The sequence below is a fragment of the Umbelopsis ramanniana genome (assembly GCF_025399195.1).
Source record: "Umbelopsis ramanniana AG unplaced genomic scaffold K450scaffold_15, whole genome shotgun sequence".
NCBI lineage: Eukaryota > Fungi > Mucoromycota > Umbelopsidomycetes > Umbelopsidales > Umbelopsidaceae > Umbelopsis > Umbelopsis ramanniana.
This window is the reverse complement of record NW_026252101.1, coordinates 24,242-44,870: the sequence shown is the minus strand read 5'-3', so window position 1 is coordinate 44,870 and position 20,629 is coordinate 24,242. Positions and strand designations below refer to the sequence as shown.

The window sequence follows — 20,629 nt, the reverse complement described above, 5'->3', positions numbered from 1 at the left end:
GCCAAACCCCTGCGCCAATTTAGCCTATAACTGCTATAGTCAAGATTGTATGAGCACCCAAGCCATTTGAGATACTTTTGATTGATGTTGCACTTGAAAGTGCTGTCTAGAAAGGACGAGTAAGGATGGAGAGGAGAACGAGGCGGCGCATACTTGTAATATTCACGTTCTTCAAAAAAAGCGTTGTTAAGACGATATACTTTTGTCAGCATCATACCCTTCTATTGATGTTGGAATGTATGTGGTGTTCATTTTTTCGTTTGTTGGTAGATCGAATAAAAGCTAATGGTAACACTTTCAATACGTCTGTCTGCAATAATTTCTTATCGTAACCAAAATTTGAGGCATTTTTTTTTTGAACGTGTAAATGTATCAATCAGCCAATAGCAAAAATGGACTCGCCAGCTACGAGTACTGCAGTATAATGCCTCAATCAACCCACTCCAGTCCCCTGAGGATGCTTATCATGCGGTCTATATAAACTCTTGGCTTGTTCATGAATTGCTTCCAAATTTCAAACAACCCGCCGCACTCTCTCAACATTTATATATACCGTAATGATAATTATCAACAACACAAAGTTTTCCTGTATGTCATGTATTAAGGTAAAAAATACACACGTTCTGTAGAAATACTTTAAACCTCAGTTTACCTCGTATGAAGTGAACCTCTATAGTAAAGCCACTTTCCTATTTCTTTCGACATACATTCCTTGTCTATTTTGATAGGGACATCGATCATCACGGTGTACGCATAGTAATCGTCCATTGGTGCCAATACGCAGAAAAGGGCGGCCGGCCACCCAGTGCGAGACCTGCCGAGAATTACGCAAAACACGGCATATTCACATCAAATGTTTGTGCAAGCCCAACGAAGTCGGTAAGTGTTCCAACGCGCTTCGTAGGCGAGCCAGACATCGTTTTTAATACAAAACAAAAAAAAAATTTTGCTCATCAAGGTATACCTCGATGGCTACATGAGATTTCCCCTGACTGCAACAAAGATTTCAAGGCTGGCCAAAGAAATAAATCAGTCATGTCCATAGAGCGAATATCCAATCCTTAACTGGAGGCTTCATGCAGTGGTGGTAATAAATAATCTTCATTTCGCATACGTTAGTCCTATTCAATGGGTGGCAGAAAGCCGTGCAATTTAGCATGTTACAAAATCGTATGCTGAAAAAGTTCGTGCGAGTCTTGTCTAAAAAGAAGATTGTCATCGTGTGGGGACCAGTTCGGAATCCTCGCTCTCCACTCTCATATTCCCAGAAAGGTTTTCGTGTACTTCCGATGATATTTGATTCCCCAGTCTTTTTTTTTTCTATTTCTTTCTTCCAAAGCCCTTCTTCATCTTTGATCTTTCGGTACCTCTATGTCCTTTTTATTGGAGCATATGACGCATTAGGGAAAACATAAACTTCTCATTCTACTTTCTTGCAATTATAGAATAAGAGAGGAAAAACAGAACATACTAGACGCCATGCACACAATGACTTGTTCACTGTCGGTACAGCCAACTTCAAGTAAAAGTAGGGAAAATGTAGGATAAAAAATTTTCTAGGTGGGTGAATGAAGGTTTTTAATATAACTGACAGCAGTTCTCATATTTTTTTTTGGGGGGGGGGAGGGTTTAACTCTTGCATAGACCAACTATCAGCGTCTTCTATCAGTTGTATTCGTATGTAATTTTCTATGCACTCTCAGTGGGAGCGTTGGCAGTGGTGTTGGGCAGTCTATAAACGCCAAACCGGTAATCCAAGTCTAACAGCATCTTGAGAGCATTTCTAGATCGCAACAAGCCCATGTTATTGTAATCGTCTGATGATTTGGTAGCAGTCGTCGTCGTGCCGGCTGTCTCAGCTCCGGGCAGTGGGAGCCAAGTGTGCAACAATTCGTATACAGTCAAGGTGACACCAAATTGAGGTGAGCTACGGAAAATTCTGGCAGGTCCACCCTTGAAGAAAGCCTTGAAGCCTTCTTCGGCATAAATCTTCCTAGCTGCGTCGGCAATGCCGTTATACGATGTTTGACCTTTTCGAGCTTCGACCTGCAATCTCGTCTTGATCACATCGGCAGGAGTTGTGAAGTATGCGGCAGGCATACCGGCAATAGCACCCGCTGTGAGCAGCTCACCAATGGTGAGTTTGTGGTCAGGGCCTTCATGGAAGATGTCCTTCTTCAAGTGCGCATAGGCAGGGAAGTAGATGGCAGAGAAAGGAACATCACGCAACAAACATGCAGTGGCTCCCTTGTAAAGACCAACCACACCCAAATTCTTTACAATCCAAATGGCCGATCGCTTGGGCACATCCAAGTTCTTTGCTTGTTCACCCTGAATTTGAAGTCGAATCTTGACAATTTCCAAAGGATTTGTGAACACCTATACGAGAGATATTTAGAAATCAATGACTTACTATCCCCACGATCAAACGAACATATTGCAATGTTGGGGTTTTAACTTACAACTTGAGAGGCACCAGCGGTACCACCAGCAACCATTTCATGCCAGAACTTAATTTCACCAGTCTCCTTGTTCTTCAGCTTGCCGCGCATGAGATCATTGACCGTCAACTTGATGGCTTTCTCGGGAGCAACACCCTATACAAAATGTCATGGGATTAACAACACGATTCTCGCCCAAAAGAAAAATCACATGAAAACAATATGACGCGAGATGCTTACCACAAGTTGAGGACCAAGACCACGGTAAAGACCAAGGAAGCCTTCATTCTTAATGACTTTCTTGAAGCAATCAATGCTGTTCTTGTACAGCAGTTCACCAACCACCTTGGAACGTTGGTTTTGCATGCGGGTCTTGACTAAGTCAATGGGGTATACAGCAGTGGCTCCGACAGCACCAGCAATAGCACCCAAGGTAAATGCATATGCACTCTCTATCACCTCCCAGCCAAATCCGTGCTTCTTCTTCTGATCTCCCTGCCCAAGGTGAACTTGGCTTGGCAGTTGTTCGGGTATCTTCCAACGTGGGTCCAAGATCTGAGCGAAGTCCTCAAGAGACAGACGACCAGAGGAGTTATTAACCCCAGCAAAATGGAAAATGATATCTGCTTCCATAGGAGTGAATAAAGAGTAACGACTGGAATGAGCGGCCTGATGCAAAAAGTCTTGCTTGGTAATCTTGTGGTCAGGGCTGGACTTCACCGCCTTTCGAATGATGGATTCAACCATGTCCATGGAACGAACAACGTTGTGGAAAGCAACGACATTGGAGAAAGTGATTTTGTTGCCAGCGTAGAGGTTGCACAAGGTCGGAAGCTGTTCGATAACGGTATCCGACAGCTTATGCTTCGCGATGTCGAGAATAATCTGCTTAAAGTGGTCTGGTTCAATATAGCCAGTTTGTTTCTGGTCATAGTGCTTGAACTCTTGGCGAAGGCGCTCGCCTTGAAGACCCTTCAACAATTGTGTGAACTCGGCATAGGTAAGTTCGTGATGACCTTCCTTGTTTCCAATATAAAGTTTGAGCCAGTCGCAATCGAAATCAAAGGGGACAGCTTCGGGTGGCAAGTTGGACGACAAGACCTGCTTGAACTGGTCAAAGGTAATCTTGCCGGAGCCGTGGCTATCAAACAGCTTGAAGGCAATCTCGTACTCGGCATCAGGCTTGGACAAGAGATTTTGGAAGATTATGAAATCGTTAAACGACAAGTAACCCTTTTCACCTTTGTCAGCCAAACGAAACAAAAGAGCAAACTGGTTTCGCTCAATCTTTTTGAAATCCTCTCCAGGGGCAACGGCATCTAAGAAATCATCCTTGGTCATAAAGTGATCTCCATTCAGTTCCTTGGAAGCGTGCTTTTGGAACAAACGCTTGTAGTGATCCGATACGTTGGCCAGGGCAGCTTCAGCTTCGACGACCATGGTTAGACAAAAAATAAAAAAAGAAGGGACAGGTACAACAACTCAACAAACAAGTTTCCCTTATTTTTTTCTGTGTTGGCTTTCAACTCAAATTTCCACTGGCTGGCTGGCCATTCTCACTGGTTAACCACTCGGTGACTCAAAACATACCCCGGATATGTTCTTCTCACGTGAAGGGCTGTTCATGATTTTATTACAACGGTTTAACGGATGTACTTTCCAAGGAATCGTCGGTGGAAATCAGATCGAAGAGTGTCATTAATGAAGCGCTTCTTGGGTTTATCGTCCACTCCTCTGGCTTGATTTTTAAAGATAACATCGTCGTCCCATCTAAATGAAGAGTATTACCCCGTTTAGTCATCAGAAATTTGTCTCTCCACCATTTTCGGTCCTTTGATTGAGCCTTTTTCCACCAAGTAACCAATAAGAAACCGTGCTTTACCTTCGTTTAACGCTGAAGTCTCGCTTCTCTTCGGCCAAGTCAAGCAAAGGGTTACCCGTCATGGCTTGTTCTTCTTTAGCCGCTTCAGCTTCTTCTTGTCGCTGTCGTTCCTGTCGTTCTTTTTCTTCAGCACGTTCCTTCTTGATCTTTTCTAACTCGGCCAGCAGCTCGGCTGTATTATCATCGTCGTCGTCATCATCATCGTCGTCTTCGTCACTACTATCGTCACTATAAAGTAATGTATTGATTAGCAAAAAGAATTTTCACCAAAAAACATATAAATTTTCTCTTCATATGCTTCAGCTAGTGCTCACCTATTACTGTCGTCGCTATCATCTTTATCCAACGCTGCTAATTTTTCTGCTTCCGCAAGTAACCGTTGTCGCCTTTCTTCTGGATCATCTGTGTCATCCCCCGATGGTAGTACTCGTCGCTGTGTTGAGACAAATCCTCCTTTCTCTCGTTCCAGTGCTTCATAGTGTTCTCGTTCACCTCGTCGCAGCTCCTCTTTCAAAAGATCGCGATCGGCAATTTCATCGCTGGTACCTTGACCAGGTTGTCTATAAAAAGAAGGGCAAAACGTCAATGCTATCATCCAACCACGCTCTGCTGAACCGTTGCGATGTGTTTACCTGTATTTGAGTTTGGTATGAGCTGGTAAATCTCTTGATCCCCATTGGAATGTAGGTCGCTTGTTATCGCTTCCTTTTGCTGGATCAAACGTCGGTCTAGCTGCGGTAGTCTATTGAAAAGTCATTAGGCGTGTAAATAGCATACGTGCGCGCATTGGACGACATGTACGTACCATGGCGGGTTACGATGTGAAGGTCAAAAATATAACACGGCTGAACAGCTAAGCGCTCAAACACTAACAGAAAGTAACAGTCACACTTTTTTTCCTCCTCACTCAGTCCAAGAGAAAAAAAAAAAGAAAGCATATTGTTCCTGACACTGTCTCCAACATGAGTGAATTAGTGAACAACATCATATCAGGCTTCCGAAACATTGTTACATTCGGAACCGAGCCTGCCGTTGAGGAGCAAAACAACAGCGGCTGCTGTGGTGGAAATGCTGACGGTGGTTGTTGCAACTCAGATTCTCCATCAAAGGAAACAGCTGAATCTGGATGCTGCAAAGCCGATGATTCGGCAGCTTCTGCTTGCGCTTGCTCTAATTCGAACGAGCCGGTTGAAATTGAGCACATCAAGATATTTTATGCCTCTCTGACTGGCACCGCTAAGAGATTTGCTGATCAACTTCAGCAGAACCTAGAAGCCGCCGGTCCCAAGGTCCAGGTCCAGAAGATCACCGTCATGGATATTGTAGACTACGACAACGACGACTTCTTGACCGAAACTGCAATCTGTGTCTTCATTCTGTCTTCCTATAATGTCGAAGGCCCATTGGATTGGTAAGTCTTTCAATTAATTGTTGTCAGAGGTGATGTATACTTATTGCTCTATCTTACTTTCAGGTTCTCAAAGTGGACTCGGGATCTTAGATATGACTTCCGTGTGGATCGACTTTCCTTGCAGAAAGTTCGCTTTGCAGTGTGTGGTCTCGGTGATTCTGAATACGGTGATGAATTCAACGTCGCCAGTGCAGACATCGACAAGTGGTTCGGTCAATTGGGTGCTTCCCGTATTTATCCATTGGGTGCTTGCGACAAGAACGCCGACCAACAAGCTCAGTTTTCCGCCTGGACTTCTGGGTTTATCGCCGAACTTGAAGACGGTCATGCTCTCGATTTCCATCCCACTAACATTGAATACGACTCTGAGGACGACGACGAGGAAGTCGATGATGGTGAACTCAACAAGGATATTGGGGCTGGTGACGATGATGGCTCAGGAGACGAAATGGTTGATTTGGAAGATATGGGCAAAATGGCCTCCAAGATCAAGGCTGCTAAAATCAACCGAGCCGAAGAGGAGGAAGCTTTTGAGAACAGCAAGGCTAAGCCTAAGAGAAGCATAGGTACCACTGTTGAAGCGACTGCAGCTCCCGTTGCTAGAGAAATGGTGTCTCCTATGCTTCACAAGAACCTCACAAAGCAAGGTTACAAAATTGTTGGATCCCACTCTGGTGTAAAGATCTGTCGTTGGACCAAGGCGGCTCTCCGTGGTCGAGGTGCGTATGCTTTTTGAAATCTTCGCTCAATTCCACCAGTTTGTTAACCATTGCCATCCAATTTACGATACCACAGGCTTCTGCTACAAACACTCATTCTATGGCATTCAATCTCATTTGTGTAGCGAGAGCACTCCTTCTCTCGCTTGCTCAAACAAATGTGTTTTCTGGTACGTTAGACTTGCTTGTGATGGTCATTATCTACTCTTATAGCATGCTAAAGTATCCAAACCCGTCCTTTTACAGCTGGCGCCATCACACAAACCCTGTTGGAAAGACGTAAGTAGACATGTCGTCGTGAGCAAATAGTGAATGTGGCAATTGACATCTTACATGGCTTACAGTTGGCGATGGAAGGTAGACGACCCTGAATTTATCGTCCAGGGTGTTTTGGAAAACCACTACAAAATGATCAAACAATTGAAGGGTGTTCCTGGTGTCAAAGCTGATCGATTCCAGGAAGCGTTCAACGTTAAGCACTGTGCTCTATCCCTAGTAGGAGAACCTATCTTTGTAAGTCATCATTCTGCTACTGCGTCCAGCGCGAGTTAGATGACATCTAAACCATTCCGCCTTTCCACCAGTACCCTCATATCAATGAGTTTGTCCAAAAGCTTCATGAAAGAAAAATATCCACCTTTTTGGTTACAAATGCACAGCATCCTGACCGAATTGCAGATTTGCAGCAAGTCACTCAACTTTATGTCAGTATTGATGCCAGTACAAAGGAGAGTTTGAAGAAGATTGATCGACCTTTGTTCAGAGATTTCTGGGAGCGCTTCTTGGCAAGTTTAGATTCCTTGGCCACCAAGGGACAACGAACAGTTTTCAGACTCACTCTTGTCAAGGACTATAATACCGATGATATTGGCAACTATGTGGAGCTCATTCGTCGCGGTCGACCAAGCTTTATTGAAGTCAAGGGTGTAACCTACTGCGGTTACAGTGGCGCTAGCAGCTTGACTATGGCCAATGTGAGTAGATATTTTTGGGGCCCACCTATTGAACCATATTTTATTAACACCTCACTTCCAGGTCCCATACCATACTGAAGTTGTTGAATTCTGCAAGAAGATTGTGGCAGCTGTTGGAGATGACTACGAGATTGCTTGTGAACATGCTCACTCCTGCTCTATCCTCATTGCTTCCAAGCAATTCAAGATCAATAACGAATGGCATACACACATCGATTACCCCAAGTTCTTTGAGTTGTTGGAGAGCGGCAAACCTTTCAATAGTCTTGACTATGTCGCCAAGACCCCAGAATGGGCCATTTTCGGTGCTCCAGAAGCTGGATTTGATCCCAACGAAACCAGATTCTATCGAAAGGGCAAGAACCCTAATCCAGAAGCTTCCAGCGAGGTCGCCGTTGCTGTGTAATAAGCTCGGTGCATGCTATTCCTTATAATTTTCGTTTTTTCTTTTTGAAAAGTTCAATGTTTCTGTTTTTTGTATTCAACTTTTGTAATTTCGCTACATCTTTCTTTCTGGTAACAATTTGAAAGAAATAACAATCAAAATTCAAAATTACATAAGAGGTTGTTTAAAGTGTTTTGTGTTCATGAAGGGGATATCTCGTCTCATTCTTTAAGACCGTAATATTTCAAGTATTGTATTTTCCTTTTTATCAAGGATCATGTACAAACAATAAATTTCGCTCGCTCCATGTCTTTGAACATATTCAATCCAAACATTGCAGTGTGCGCAAGGCCTGATAGTCATGGCCACAAGACTTTGGCCGCGATCAATTTTCATCATTCCCAAAAAGGCATTTAAACCCCGCATACCTGCACAAAATTTGCAAGAAACATTAATCTAAGACCGTGGGGGTGTTCAGTGATTTTGTGAAATACCGTCCTCCATTCTGTCGTCAGTAAAGTCCACATAACAAGCTGCTAGTGATCGGGTGCTATACAGACATGAATGCACGCACTTTCGTTCACCTTCAGTGCCATATGGCTGAAAAGTGGCGGTAAACATCAAAATTTTGGATGGGTTTGGGCCATGATCATCATAAACGGCGATAAGTCCAGCCATAGGCACACCTTCTGAATTCGCAGCAGTGCGGTGGACTATTTGTTGGTATGCCTATCGCGTACATGATCTGCAAAGTTGTAAGGTGTTGGATAGGATGTCTTGCGTCACAACAAGCAACTTGAGGTTCTTTGATTGCCTTTTCAAGCTTGGTCATAAACAACTCTTTCCGTTCCTCCTTTCAAAACAATATCCATTTTTTCCATAAGCCCCAGTCGACTGAGCTTGTTCATTCACAAACCGTCCAGTCACTAGTGCATCTACACTAACATGGACGATAGCTCATCTTACGCTGAGAGTTTAGAATGGCACGATTCTCTGCATGATAAATCAGCACCTTATTTTCCGTGGCAAAGTTCCGATCGTCATGACCTCTTTGTACCAGAGTTCGATGAGGAAGAGATCAATAATATTACTCGGACGCTTGTGACACCCGTTCCGTCCAAGGCTGGTACGGATGATTTTTTATTATATCCAAGCTACATACGACGAAACCGTCAACTTGCTATGACGGACCGGTGTGAGAGCGCACAAATCTTTAATCAGCTCAAGAATGGTAAATAGCCCTTCCGGTTGCTTCTTTTTTGCCCTGAATTTTATATTGAACATCCACTCATATTCATGTTTCACTTTTTCCCTCTCAGGAGACGGTGATGATTCGTCAGATTTGATGGCCGTTGAATTAGACTATGAACAGCACGCCTTTTTAAGAGAGATGGATTCCCCCACGGCAGCTTTGCGCACCCCATCTCCTAGAAGAACGCTGTTGAACAACGAAAATCTTTCGCACAAAAGGTACGTGGGTCTTTTGCTTCCGCAAACACTGTTTCGCTACTTTGTACTCATCCTGTACCAGCAGACATTACCAATCTCATCCAGCACTGGTATCCAAGCGCTATAGTATCGCCGATACGTATGAAACTGCTGCTGCAAGAGAAACAGCAAACTCTCAGGGTTCTTTGTATGATCCGAAATTAGTCGGGATACGAGAGCTAGGTCTGCCAAATTCTGAAGACAACGACCAGTCAACAAACAAACTCCATCGGGCATATACTGTTTCAAACTCGCAGTACACCGACCAACGCCTTCACAAGCGAAGCAACAGCAACATGTTGCCTAAGAATGGATATATAAGCCGTGTAGACGACATAGTGCCATCAGATACCAAACAAAGACATGAATCCTCACCACATGTGAGCAATGTTCAAGCGGCAAGGTCAGAAGGCATGCATGGTTCTTTGAAAATGGCTTCACGAGGTGTTATCCGAACCGGACAGTCGAAAGAAACAGGTTCTCATTCACGATCATCTTCTGTTCAATATAATCCCAACACACACAAAGCCGAACCAGAACATTACGTTCCTCGATACTCTACATCACGACTTCGAGAATCTGTGAACAGACCTTCTACAGTAGCACCAGAGCCTAAGAAGCCGCAAGTCACTTTTAACCTCGAAAATGGGATGTATGAGCCGAATCACGTGAATCCAGAAGTCCCAAATAGCGTATTGAAGCAGCCTTCCAAAGCGCGAAGATGGAGTACGCTTGAAAGCTCTTACGATCCCCGGACAGACAAACCCTTACCGCAACACAGGCGTTCAGCACTTGGTGATAAACCTCGTGCGACAGCTATCATCCGACCGACGGCAATTCTATCACCAACCAGTTCAGAATTCAACTCGAAAGATACTCGGTACAGATCATATGGGGACGACTCGGCCAACGACAATGAGGGAGAGGAGGAGACTTATGAACAGCTGTCCAGAAGACTTCGGTCTGCTTCAATAGGATCGGATATGTCACAACTAAAGTACCAGCAACCACAGCAGCAGGCGCAGCCGACTCAGAGCAAAAGTGCAGAGGTTTTAGCTCGACGCAGTAGATCGTTGTCCGTGGCAACATCAAAAAGAAACGGAAGGGACAGGACAGTCTCTCTACCTGACGACGCACCTTTGTTGGAAAGACGAGAAAGAGAAAAGAACGCTCAAAAGGGCTACATACAGTCAGCCAGGACCAGCAACAGTGTGCAACGATTACCGCAAAGAGCTAAGGCGTCAAGAAGTCTAATCCCTGATTTTATTGGTAGTTCCATGGTTGACATCACTAAGGAAGAAGAACCTATGCGACAGAACGACTGGGGTTTGAAATGGCCAGACGAAATGCTTAGGAACGCTAGAGAGGAAGAGCTGCAAGTCGTTGGCCCTGACCCCGAAGCATCCATGCGACACAGCTACGCAAGAGTTTCTCCCTCAACAACGGCTTCGTCTTCATCGGCCTCCAACGTTTCAGGCGATTACAGTTTTCGTACAAACTCTTCAAAAACCCGCTCCACATCAACTTCTATCGAATCTCTCAGTCGATTCTCGACCATATCTGAATCCAAATTCCCTTCCGACCATGGTATGGCAGTACGAAAAGCGAACGCTAAATTTGGTCATGACGAAAATCCAAGGAACCATCATAACCCACCTTCACCAACGTTTTCCATGTATTCTGAAAAGCCGTGGATAACGGATAGGACTGGTCACTACGCTGATGAAATGTACAATCAATTGGGATCAATGGACCTTGCCGAATCTGAATATATGGAACCTAGCTACTCCCAATTGCGGTCAAGGAGACTTGGATTAGATGACCAACGTCAGGCGAACCCATTGCTGATACAAAAGCGCTCCAATCGATACAGTTCACCTGCTTCGATGGTCCGAACACCAACATTGAAATCTCAGGTATGAAGCCTTTGCTATTGTCTTTCAAAAGGTGATGATATGAGATGTTAACAATTTCTTCTCCCTTTTTGCTTTCTTTCATCAGTTTGCGCGAGAAGATCACGAAAAGCCCATGATTGGATCGCAAACGATTAGCCGACGACCTTCTCAGTTAGCACAAGGAAGTCAAGCGATTACTGCGCCTGCTAAAGAATTGTTGGCAACCATTCGACAGCGACGAGAAAAAACGCTTCACATGATGACGGAGGCTGGTGAAAGCTCTCGGATGATCACATCTCGAACAAAACTGCCTACGGCTAACTGGAATTAATTGGAAGGATACTCTTTCTTAAAAATGACGACTATTTTCTCTATTCCCTCTTGTTTACCCACAAAAAAAAAAGGTTTTCGATGTAGAAATACCCACTAACTATCCACTTATTGTACATATATCACTGCATCACTACAGCAAGACGTGTGTTATTACTTACACGTATCTATTTATACTTGCCTTCATTTGAAGAATAAAAACTCTATCATACCCTCATGTGTCAATACATCACTACATGAACAACACGCCATCTCCAAATTCTCACGTTGTTGTTAAATGGTTTATAGTTTGAAGAGGTATGGACAATTTACAAATTCTAGTAATTATCGGCCGCCACTACTTTCAAATTTGGGGAAAGTGAACTTTACCGAAGAGGTATCTCCCCGTCCGTTCTGTAGGATGCCAACGTGGGGAGTGACATCCCAGTGAACAGACAAATTGGCTACTTGGTTTCTGAAATAGATGCAAATGTGAGCGACAGTCTAGCAGTGAAGAGAGTTAGATGGTCATAGGTTTTCTTACCTCCATTTTTGACTGAAGTCGATTAATGCGTATTTGTTGGATACCTTACGCAGATTAATTTTCGCTGAGTCTTTGTCTCGAATGATCTTATCCCATACGACAACTTGATTCTTGTTCTTTTGTCATTGACGCGTCATTAATTCCTTGATCTTATCCATAGCTGATGTTTCCAAACATAGTAGTCTACTTACATGTGTCTTTGTCTCATACTCTGCTACAACGGTAACAAAGACTTGCTTTGTGTTCCAGTTGAAGAGAGGTGTAAGATCTGGGCAATGATTGCGAGTCAGTCATACCATACTTGATGTCTTTTTACACCATTAGCAACCACTATACCTGCATCGATGTCGAACTTGAGCATACCGAACTCGCTCGTTTTTCGGCCATAGTCAAAGTAATCAGGACCATATCGACTTTGAATACTAAAGTTTGCATGGGAGAGAATGGGTATTAGAAACTGTGAAGTTTTCCCTGGAAGGAATGAGCGTACATCTACTTTTCTTACACTCGTATGTCTCTGACGTTGACTTTGGTGGCAGCTGTTCCGTATCCTGTCACCCATGAGATCGCTGCCACAACTCCAAGGACGGTGAACAAGGCGCTCACAGCGAACGAAAAGGTAGCCTAAAGGATCTAGTTCTTAGTCTGCTCTAGGTATGCTGGTGTGCGATGATGCATAAATCTTACACTGAGACGCTGCTGTAAATTGTGCATGTTTGAAAAGCCGAAGCGTGTGTCGGGCACAAGAGCTCAGGTCAATGACTGTCCAGTAAGACAGGAACAGCAGAGAGTCGGAATTTCCACGTCATCACATTGGCCATCAGAACGTGGCAGTACCATTTCCACAAGATACTGACAGAAAAATAAAACTTGATTACATTAAATTCAATAATAAAACCAGCATATTCTCGTGAAAGAATTGAAATATCATCATGGCTAGATATGGAAGCTTTACTTCAATATACAAATTGTCAGTTTCATAGATTTTTATGAAGGTTCAGTACGGACACTCTGATATATGTTATTGGGAAACAGATGCTTTTCTTCAATCACTGCCGTAAAAATACCTGCGACAATGCTGTAAATGACTGGATGAGCAAAATTGGTCGTGTTAGTAGAGAAACGTGTTGCTGGTCATGATGGTAACTTCTCCTTCTGCTCTTCGTACCCTTTTACAGCACCCGTTCTGTCCGCCTCCACCAAATCGCCGAAGCTTAATTTTGCGCGGCAATGGAGTATCCTATTTTGTCGACTCAAAACAATGGCGGTGTGCAAGTCTCTGGAAGTACGTATGAAAGTTCATGGGACAACCAATAATTTGCTGATGTTGATTTTAATTACAAACACTGCATTGATGGTTAGTCTTCTAAACATATGATTTTGACACTACATCAAAATGCTTTAGTCAGATAGGAGTTATAATGCACCTGAGGCTGATGTAATGCGCCTCTGTATACGTCGTATCTGTGGCATCGCATTCGCTTCAATGCTTGCCGAGATATGCAACCCGTGTTTTCTTTTTGAATCTGTATTTAACTTCTACTATGATGTATTGGTTTAAGCCTAAGGAGGTTTTACGGTGAAATCATTACGATGTGCCGCATTGGCGATAACCATCGCATATCAACTAACCTTGTAGATCAAAGCGCATTGCAACGACTGACACGAACTCCTGTCCTATTTTTAGCATCCCGTTTTGCTATACCCTGTACCATGTCGGTAACTATGTCATGAGATATTGACGACATAACGTTCTTTGAACATTTCTATTCATTTTCCTTAGTGCCATGTAATTCTCAAAAGACTGAACACTTTGGGTGAGGTGTCAAAATTGGGTCCATGCAAAATTCTTTTGATAGTAACGACTCATGCTAACAGTCAAATATTTTGGACCAGATGGTCGCGCCGACGACGGAAATCGCTATTTTTACCAGGTCCAAATTAGCACTGAACGCCAAATGGTGGTTGTGTGGAGATCGTTGAATGAGTGAATAACCAACCAAAGCGGTCATCGGCTTGTATTCCCCCCCATTTTGTCTCCTGATCGATTTTATATATTTTATTTTTTTTCCAGTCGCAAGCGGTCCTCCTTTTAATACCTTACAGCTTTTTCTTCGGCTCTGTCAATCCATTCCTTTGACAAAATGACTGAGTCACTAAGTGGAATAACTTCGGCCACTGTGGACATTTCAGAGTCAAGCGAGAATGAACTTCATATGAACATTGCAAAAGACATGGATTCCTTACCTGACCCTGACCCTGCACTACCCGCACCAGACATTCGGATAACACCGGATTCCAAACAAGACCATGAAGCAATAAATCTCGCCACGGACAACCGTCAAGAACCAATAGATAACACACTGCATGATCTAGACGAAGAGTCCTACCAAGAACTGCCCTCTACTGGAACTTGCAGTTGTACACAAATATTCACCTCCACCACATCAAAAAATTGCTCCCTATGTGACCAACCTGTCCCCGCCTTGGAAAGGGCACGAAACAAAAATATTGAAATTATGGAAACGCTGGACGTTACCAAGAGAGAGTTAGAAGAAGCTAAACAACGTGCAGAACTGCAAGAACAGCATTTAGAACGTCTCAACGCTCGAGTGCAGGAGCTGGAGCATAATCTAGAATCGAAATCAAGCGAACTTGTTCGGCTGAAAAAGGATATGCAAGCCCTAAATGCAAAATATGTGGGGGAAATCAACAGAGTTTCAGAAGTTCAGCATGAAAAAGATTTGCTTGAGCAAGAACTCGAAGAACTAAGTCGCCGACTGTTTGAAGAAGCAAATGGTATGGTTGCTGTGGAGAAACGTGAAAAATGGAAACTCGAAGTCGCTTATCGCCAACTGGAAGGCCTACTGAAGGAGACAGAGGACCGACTTTCTGCGGAGCAATCTCAGCTCCAAGAACTGAGAATTCGCATGGAAGAAATGACATATGATCGTCAACAAGACGAAGAAGGCATGCTGAAAGTATCGGCAATTTATGGCGATGAAAAAGGCGGTTCTCGTCCTTCCATGGAGGAAAAGATCAAACGCATTAGCGCCAATGACCCTTATTTCAGAGCTCAATTGGACATGGCTAAGTTACATGGTATCGCCAAAGAAACCAGTACAGCTTCATCATCATCGTTTTCTCTTCCACCTTCGCCTTCTTCACAGCCGTCCCCACCGCCAAATCAGGAGCCTCAGATTGATGATCACAACTGGCTCGAATTCCAGGATTTCGTTCAAGTTGCTGCAGTAACGCCGCCAAAGAAACTTCACTCCATCCCATTCCTCAAACATTGTTTAAATGAAGACATTGAACCCTGCCTTCGATTTGGACCTCATCCTCGTTTATCATCCCGCAAAATTGCCGACGCGATCATGATCAGCCCATGTTTTATTGAAGAATCATCCGAAGGCTATGAGGTGCCGACGGCGCCAACTAGAAACTCGGGATCGAAACAAACATGGTTTTCCAGCTCAACTAATAGCGCTGTACAAGGATGTCATGCCTGCGGCCGGCCCGCCAAAATAGTTCATTTCCGATTCAAGTTGATTGAACAAGACGACTGGAGTTACATCGACGAATCGTGTCGAGAACGATTGGTGGCTGTATGCGAATTCTACGTATTTGTTCGAAACACTCGACTTGGCTACTATGCCACGCGAAGCATTGACGATCTCTACTCTGAAGCCACGCGTCTTCGACTGCAAATGTTTTACAGCCGGTAGGGTTTTGATTGAAGTTCATATCCTAAATGGTACAGACGTGCAATAGCTAAACACCACTTTCTTTTTTTTGTTCATCACAGTGCTGGCACATTGACTCTCATGTTATATCGCCTTGGCCTTGATAGAGGCGCTATTGGTAAAGCATTAACTCCTGACTACGACAATGCACAAGAACGTCAATCTAGCTCCATTCTTATCCACTCTTCAGGCCCAACGCCTTCATCCTCAAGTAATTTGGTGCTGGATTCGCCAACCTCCAATAATTTTGTGTCTCGCTGACGCGGTCGTAATAACTTTTTGTACATTATACATATCTCATACTTGCAGCATCATACACAAAATAAAACTCCATTCAAAGTGGCCCTCGTTTGCACTGTGTGGTTTAATATACAAATGCCAATGAAGGCAGGCTTGTAGTAATAATTAAAATGAAAAAGGCTGTTTGATTCTGTACATGTGGTTCTGGGTAGTGTCTATGTGTGGTGGGTTTGCATTAAACTTCTTCACCTACAGTCAGGATGACTTGCAGCCATCGTTCACTTTCTGACCAGTCGATACCACTTTCTACAATAATTCCCTGTGAAAAAGATATATTAGATTCTTGGCCACTCCAATACCCATCCTCTGCCGTCACTAAAATATTCACCTGTAGAACATTTCGCGCAAATTCAAGCATATTACGTGTTCTTTTAATTCTGAAATGACAGTAAGTCCTCAGCATGAGACGTCGGTGGCCCATCAAGTTAAAATACTTACCTCAATTGTAAATCTTCTTCTGATAATTCCTCTCGTCTGCGCTGACTGCCTCCTTCCTCCGTTGCTCGCTGAAAATCTTCGGACGGAGCACTGCTGGACTCACGAGCTGAAGCAGCCTGTTGGCGATCAAGCGCATCACTCTTCACAGCTGCCTCTCGTTCTAACTTCTCAATGCGCTGAGTCGCTTCCCGTGCCAATGCTGATTCCTTAGCTACCCCTTCGGCTTTTATGATAGACGCCATGAGCTGTCGGTTTTCTTGCTGAACCTCTATGCATAGTGGTCAGTCATTTATGTGCTCACAAGTCTACTTGGAACGAACGACTGACTTACCAATTATATTAGCTTCGGTCTCCTTAATCCACGTCTGATACGGCCGTAATTCTTCAAATGCCAGCAGATATTCACTCACGAGATCGTCTCGCTTCTCAATTTCCTGGAAAAGATGTGAACGCTGTTCTGGATCTCTGGGGAGCCAGACGTGTTAGTAAAGGAAGGTCAGGTAAAAGAGTCGTCTTATAATGTGCGCGCGCTTACTCTGGGTATAAGTTCTTGATAACCAAGTGCGATGCGTTCAAACTCTGTAGTGCTGTAGTCTTGATGACTCCCTCTTGAAATGCTGACGCCAATTCAGCTCTCAGTTGATCGCATTCAAGCTCTAGCGCTTTAATGGTCTCGGGCAGGGCTTCAGCATCAATATCGTCTGGAAGCGAATCATCTGGAGGATCAGCTAAATCCTGCTCAATCGAGGCTATATTTCTTTCGAGGTACTCCAGCTGCTCATATAGCTGTAAATCGTAGAGCTCCAGCTCGGTGTACTTTTCATTGGTTATGTCAGTCATGGAAGACTTGAGTGAAATAATAACCTTCGGCGCGCTGAGCTGAACTGAACGCGACCCAAAAAATTTGTTTGCACCATTTTTCGGTGGCTCGCGTTCGTCCAAGAATTTAACGTTGCGTTGGTAAACGCATGACGATGCAATACACACCTTTGAAAGATGAGCATAGTCATTGTCCACTCTTATTATACTACTCAGTGTATTGACATATTTACAAATGGCCCATAATTGATAGCTCTGAAAGAATTGGCGAATGGTAAAGATTCCAGCTGCCTTCCATGAAAGATAAACATTGTGTTCACATCCAGATGGCCTTGTAGAACGACTGACGCAGCTTCATTTCATATTAACCTATAATGTTTTGCCAAAGAATACGAAGTCGTACAAGATACCTTTGCCCTGCACTAATGATATCGATCAATTCACAACCTCTTGCTACGTTTTAAATGATACCAATGTGTTAAATAAATACTGTATCATACAGATTCTTTTAATGCTTGTCTTGCGAGCTATTAAATGTTCACGTACCAAGTAGCAGTTCTGTGTAATTGGGTCACGCTCGGTGCAACTCCAGCGGAAGATGGACCTCATTCATTTTCGACAGCCAATCAAAAGTTGCCAAACCAGGCCTATGAACAGCAATAAATTCGGGTCCGCTTCACCACCACAGGCGACTTGCCCCAGGTTCTTCTCTTTTCCAAAGGAAATCGATCTGTAATGCTGTCTAAACCAACATCACGCATCCTTCGCATGGTTGCGCTGGGCTTTCTAGCCTCAAGCATGCTTGCCAACTGTGCCTTTGCTGAACCTCAAAGCGAGCAAGTCGTGTTGTCTATGCCTGAGCACTTTCACGCTCCTGGTGCTGCCGCTCAAGGCTTTTCCGCTGTTGATGCTGACAAGATCCAGGAAACTCAGGAAAAATATGTTTTCGAGGTAAGGATGGAGCTTAATTAACGAGACAGTCATATATCTTCGCCGCTGACATTGGGGTTTGTGTAGACTGAGGTCTCCAAGTTAATGAAGATCATCATTAACTCTCTGTACAAAAACCGTGACATCTTCTTGAGAGAACTTATCTCCAACGCATCAGATGCCCTTGACAAGATTCGGTTCTTGTCATTGACTGATAGTGATTCCATGAGCTCTAATAGCAACCTCAACATTTCTATCGCTGCTGATCCAGTTGCTCGCACCCTCACCATCACCGATTCTGGTGTTGGTATGACTCGTCAACAGCTGAAAGACAATCTCGGTACCATTGCCAAGTCAGGAACTTCCGAGTTCCTCTCCAAGATGGAAGATTCCAAGAAGGATGACGTTTCTTTGATTGGTCAGTTTGGTGTTGGCTTTTACTCTGTGTTCCTGGTAGCAGATCGCGTCACAGTTGCTTCCAAGTCCAATGATGACCCTGTTCAACATGTCTGGGTCTCCGATGCTGTCAATGATTTCACTATTGCTGAAGATCCTCGTGGAAACACCCTTGGACGTGGCTCTCAAATCACGTTGTACCTCAAGGAAGATGCTGCCGAGTTTTTGGAGCCTTCCAACGTTGAGAATCTGATTTCTCGTTACTCTGAATTCATCAACTTCCCCATCTTCTTGTGGAAGAGTCACAATGAGACCATTGTCCCTGATAAGAATGACAAGGTTGACTTGGAGGATGACATTGAAGAGGAAGAGATCAACGCAGAACAGAAGGACGAACCTGAAGAGATCACTGAGCAAGTTTGGGAATGGAACCAAATCAACACCCAAAAGCCTATTTGGACCCGCAGCCCCAAGGATATCTCGGAGGAGGAATACATTGAATTCTACAAGTCCTTCAGCAAGAACGACAATGCTCAACCCATTACCTGGTCTCACTTCAAGGGTGAAGGCGATGTCGATTTCCGCTCTATCATCTACGTTCCTCCGGAACCCGAAGCAAACTTTTATCAAAGTCTTGCCACAGATACCAGCAATGTCAAGTTGTTTATCAAGCGAGTGTTCATTACTGATGAGGTTGCCGGCGACTTCTTCCCTAAATGGCTCTCTTTCCTTAAGGCAATTGTCGATGCAGAAGATCTCCCATTGAATGTTTCTCGTGAGACTCTTCAACAACACAAAACTCTCAAGATGATCTCTAAACGTTTAATCAAAAAGGCATTGGACATGTTCGCTCAACTTGCTAAGACTGACGAGAAGAAGTATACTCAGTTTATCCGACATTATGGATCAGCTCTCAAGTATGGTGGTATTGAATCCAGCACCCACCGTAAGAAGATCGGCACCCTTCTCCGTTACCAATCCTCACAGTACCCTACAGAGCCAGTGGTTGGATTTGATGCCTACATTGAGAGAATGAAGCCCGACCAAAAGAACATCTTCTATGCATCTGGAATGACTGTGGAAGAGATCGAACAATCTCCATTCTTGGAGCGTCTTGTTGCCGACGGCTATGAAGTGCTTTACTTTACTGATCCCATTGATGAAATGTTAATGCAAAACATGCCTGGATATGATGGAAAGATGTTCTCCAACATTGCTAAGGGCGATATCAAGATTGGAGAAGAAACGGACGATTCTAAAGCAGAACAAAAGGCTTTGGAAGAATCTTACCGTCCACTCCAGCACTATCTTAAAAATATCCTTTCAGAGTACATCGACAAGGTTACCATTTCTAAGCGTTTGGCTACGTCGCCTATGGCCATTGTCACTCCCGAATTTGGATTGACCGGTCATATGGAGAAGCTCTTGGCCGCTCAGGGTTTCAATGCTGCTCAAAAGGAAGATGCTCTTTACAAGTTCATGGCGTCACAAAAGAAGAGCTTGGAAATCAATCCTAACCACCCTATCATCCAGTCATTGTTAGAAAAGATTGAAGATGGAGAAGCTGATGAGGACATTACACAGCTGGTTACTGTTTTGTACGAAACCACAGCCATTCGCAGCGGTTTCGCACTTAAGGATATGCGTGGATTTACCCAACGTATTGAAGAAGTCGTTGGTAAAGGTGTTGGCGCTGAAGTAGCCAAGGCTCCCAAGCTCAGACAAGAGATCCCTGCTGTTCCCGAGGAACTATTTGTTGGACACGATGAGCTATAGACGGCGAAAGAAATTAAACCAAAAAACATAGTCATTGGGAAGTGTTGTAAAGTAAACCCCCCTCCCAGCCATAAATACAAAAAACACCATAATAAACGGGAAAAAACAACTATCACTTGGGATCAATGAATGGATAGCAGCAGTAATCGCTATTCCTGGGTTCGTCGTTCCAACAG

General features: G+C 43.9%; 9 protein-coding genes across 9 annotated transcripts; 5 read left to right on the top strand and 4 right to left on the bottom strand.

The window, feature by feature from the left end:
• The first annotated feature begins 365 nt into the window (after positions 1–365).
• Positions 366–1,318, top strand: K450DRAFT_232416 (uncharacterized protein). Its single transcript, XM_051587586.1, has 3 exons — positions 366–605; positions 729–879; positions 959–1,318. Exons 1-3 carry the CDS (start codon positions 558–560, stop codon positions 1,063–1,065), a joined length of 306 nt encoding a protein of 101 aa, XP_051446308.1. The 5' UTR covers positions 366–557; the 3' UTR covers positions 1,066–1,318.
• Positions 781–1,552, top strand: K450DRAFT_232414 (uncharacterized protein). The gene is made up of 2 exons (XM_051587585.1): positions 781–879; positions 959–1,552. The coding sequence occupies exon 2, from the start codon at positions 1,158–1,160 to the stop codon at positions 1,413–1,415; it is 258 nt and encodes an 85-aa protein (XP_051446307.1). The 5' UTR covers positions 781–879; positions 959–1,157; the 3' UTR covers positions 1,416–1,552.
• Positions 1,553–4,100, bottom strand: K450DRAFT_232407 (uncharacterized protein). Its single transcript, XM_051587584.1, has 3 exons — positions 2,682–4,100; positions 2,463–2,597; positions 1,553–2,379 (listed from the first exon to the last, which is right to left on the bottom strand). Exons 1-3 carry the CDS (start codon positions 3,879–3,881, stop codon positions 1,690–1,692), a joined length of 2,025 nt encoding a protein of 674 aa, XP_051446306.1. The 5' UTR covers positions 3,882–4,100; the 3' UTR covers positions 1,553–1,689.
• K450DRAFT_232404 (uncharacterized protein) lies at positions 3,983–5,206 on the bottom strand. The gene is made up of 5 exons (XM_051587583.1): positions 5,129–5,206; positions 4,956–5,065; positions 4,638–4,883; positions 4,324–4,551; positions 3,983–4,211 (listed from the first exon to the last, which is right to left on the bottom strand). Exons 1-5 carry the CDS (start codon positions 5,129–5,131, stop codon positions 4,085–4,087), a joined length of 714 nt encoding a protein of 237 aa, XP_051446305.1. The 5' UTR covers positions 5,132–5,206; the 3' UTR covers positions 3,983–4,084.
• A 47-nt stretch (positions 5,207–5,253) lies between these two features.
• Positions 5,254–8,022, top strand: K450DRAFT_232400 (uncharacterized protein). Its single transcript, XM_051587582.1, has 7 exons — positions 5,254–5,734; positions 5,798–6,453; positions 6,530–6,623; positions 6,700–6,732; positions 6,798–6,966; positions 7,038–7,427; positions 7,489–8,022. Exons 1-7 carry the CDS (start codon positions 5,286–5,288, stop codon positions 7,831–7,833), a joined length of 2,136 nt encoding a protein of 711 aa, XP_051446304.1. The 5' UTR covers positions 5,254–5,285; the 3' UTR covers positions 7,834–8,022.
• A 3,744-nt stretch (positions 8,023–11,766) lies between these two features.
• On the bottom strand, positions 11,767–12,824 carry K450DRAFT_232391 (uncharacterized protein). Its single transcript, XM_051587581.1, has 6 exons — positions 12,736–12,824; positions 12,554–12,672; positions 12,385–12,470; positions 12,240–12,316; positions 12,049–12,164; positions 11,767–11,979 (listed from the first exon to the last, which is right to left on the bottom strand). Exons 1-6 carry the CDS (start codon positions 12,760–12,762, stop codon positions 11,850–11,852), a joined length of 555 nt encoding a protein of 184 aa, XP_051446303.1. The 5' UTR covers positions 12,763–12,824; the 3' UTR covers positions 11,767–11,849.
• A 1,287-nt stretch (positions 12,825–14,111) lies between these two features.
• On the top strand, positions 14,112–15,857 carry K450DRAFT_232387 (uncharacterized protein). Its single transcript, XM_051587580.1, has one exon. It carries the CDS (start codon positions 14,193–14,195, stop codon positions 15,774–15,776), a length of 1,584 nt encoding a protein of 527 aa, XP_051446302.1. The 5' UTR covers positions 14,112–14,192; the 3' UTR covers positions 15,777–15,857.
• A 367-nt stretch (positions 15,858–16,224) lies between these two features.
• On the bottom strand, positions 16,225–17,393 carry K450DRAFT_232384 (uncharacterized protein). Its single transcript, XM_051587579.1, has 5 exons — positions 17,068–17,393; positions 16,864–16,997; positions 16,533–16,800; positions 16,423–16,462; positions 16,225–16,353 (listed from the first exon to the last, which is right to left on the bottom strand). The coding sequence occupies exons 1-5, from the start codon at positions 17,370–17,372 to the stop codon at positions 16,270–16,272; spliced, it is 831 nt and encodes a 276-aa protein (XP_051446301.1). The 5' UTR covers positions 17,373–17,393; the 3' UTR covers positions 16,225–16,269.
• A 967-nt stretch (positions 17,394–18,360) lies between these two features.
• K450DRAFT_232378 (uncharacterized protein) lies at positions 18,361–20,620 on the top strand. Its single transcript, XM_051587578.1, has one exon. It carries the CDS (start codon positions 18,387–18,389, stop codon positions 20,451–20,453), a length of 2,067 nt encoding a protein of 688 aa, XP_051446300.1. The 5' UTR covers positions 18,361–18,386; the 3' UTR covers positions 20,454–20,620.
• The last annotated feature ends 9 nt before the right edge of the window (positions 20,621–20,629 follow it).

Bases quoted from the DNA above. Each gene is read 5' to 3' on its own strand.
- K450DRAFT_232416 (XM_051587586.1), top strand. From the start codon at position 558: ATGATAATTATCAACAACACAAAGTTTTCCTGTATGTCATGTATTAAG. The intron at 606-728 runs GTAAAAAATACA...CTATTTTGATAG, and splicing joins CCTGTATGTCATGTATTAAG to GGACATCGATCATCACGGTG. The intron at 880-958 runs GTAAGTGTTCCA...TTGCTCATCAAG, and splicing joins GTGCAAGCCCAACGAAGTCG to GTATACCTCGATGGCTACAT.
- K450DRAFT_232414 (XM_051587585.1), top strand. From the start codon at position 1,158: ATGTTACAAAATCGTATGCTGAAAAAGTTCGTGCGAGTCTTGTCTAAA.
- K450DRAFT_232407 (XM_051587584.1), bottom strand. From the start codon at position 3,881: ATGGTCGTCGAAGCTGAAGCTGCCCTGGCCAACGTATCGGATCACTAC. The intron at 2,598-2,681 runs GTAAGCATCTCG...CATTTTGTATAG, and splicing joins GTCTTGGTCCTCAACTTGTG to GGTGTTGCTCCCGAGAAAGC. The intron at 2,380-2,462 runs GTAAGTTAAAAC...TCTCTCGTATAG, and splicing joins CCGCTGGTGCCTCTCAAGTT to GTGTTCACAAATCCTTTGGA.
- K450DRAFT_232404 (XM_051587583.1), bottom strand. The intron at 4,884-4,955 runs GTAAACACATCG...TTCTTTTTATAG, and splicing joins CATACCAAACTCAAATACAG to ACAACCTGGTCAAGGTACCA. The intron at 4,552-4,637 runs GTGAGCACTAGC...ATTACTTTATAG, and splicing joins GATAGCGACGACAGTAATAG to TGACGATAGTAGTGACGAAG.
- K450DRAFT_232400 (XM_051587582.1), top strand. From the start codon at position 5,286: ATGAGTGAATTAGTGAACAACATCATATCAGGCTTCCGAAACATTGTT. The intron at 6,967-7,037 runs GTAAGTCATCAT...CCTTTCCACCAG, and splicing joins TAGTAGGAGAACCTATCTTT to TACCCTCATATCAATGAGTT. The intron at 7,428-7,488 runs GTGAGTAGATAT...CCTCACTTCCAG, and splicing joins GCAGCTTGACTATGGCCAAT to GTCCCATACCATACTGAAGT.
- K450DRAFT_232391 (XM_051587581.1), bottom strand. From the start codon at position 12,762: ATGCACAATTTACAGCAGCGTCTCAGT. The intron at 12,165-12,239 runs GTAAGTAGACTA...CAATGACAAAAG, and splicing joins AGTATGAGACAAAGACACAT to AACAAGAATCAAGTTGTCGT. The intron at 11,980-12,048 runs GTAAGAAAACCT...CATCTATTTCAG, and splicing joins GACTTCAGTCAAAAATGGAG to AAACCAAGTAGCCAATTTGT.
- K450DRAFT_232387 (XM_051587580.1), top strand. From the start codon at position 14,193: ATGACTGAGTCACTAAGTGGAATAACTTCGGCCACTGTGGACATTTCA.
- K450DRAFT_232384 (XM_051587579.1), bottom strand. From the start codon at position 17,372: ATGACTGACATAACCAATGAAAAGTACACCGAGCTGGAGCTCTACGAT. The intron at 16,998-17,067 runs GTAAGCGCGCGC...CTGGCTCCCCAG, and splicing joins ATCAAGAACTTATACCCAGA to AGATCCAGAACAGCGTTCAC. The intron at 16,354-16,422 runs GTGAATATTTTA...TCTTTTTCACAG, and splicing joins TTGCGCGAAATGTTCTACAG to GGAATTATTGTAGAAAGTGG.
- K450DRAFT_232378 (XM_051587578.1), top strand. From the start codon at position 18,387: ATGAAGATCATCATTAACTCTCTGTACAAAAACCGTGACATCTTCTTG.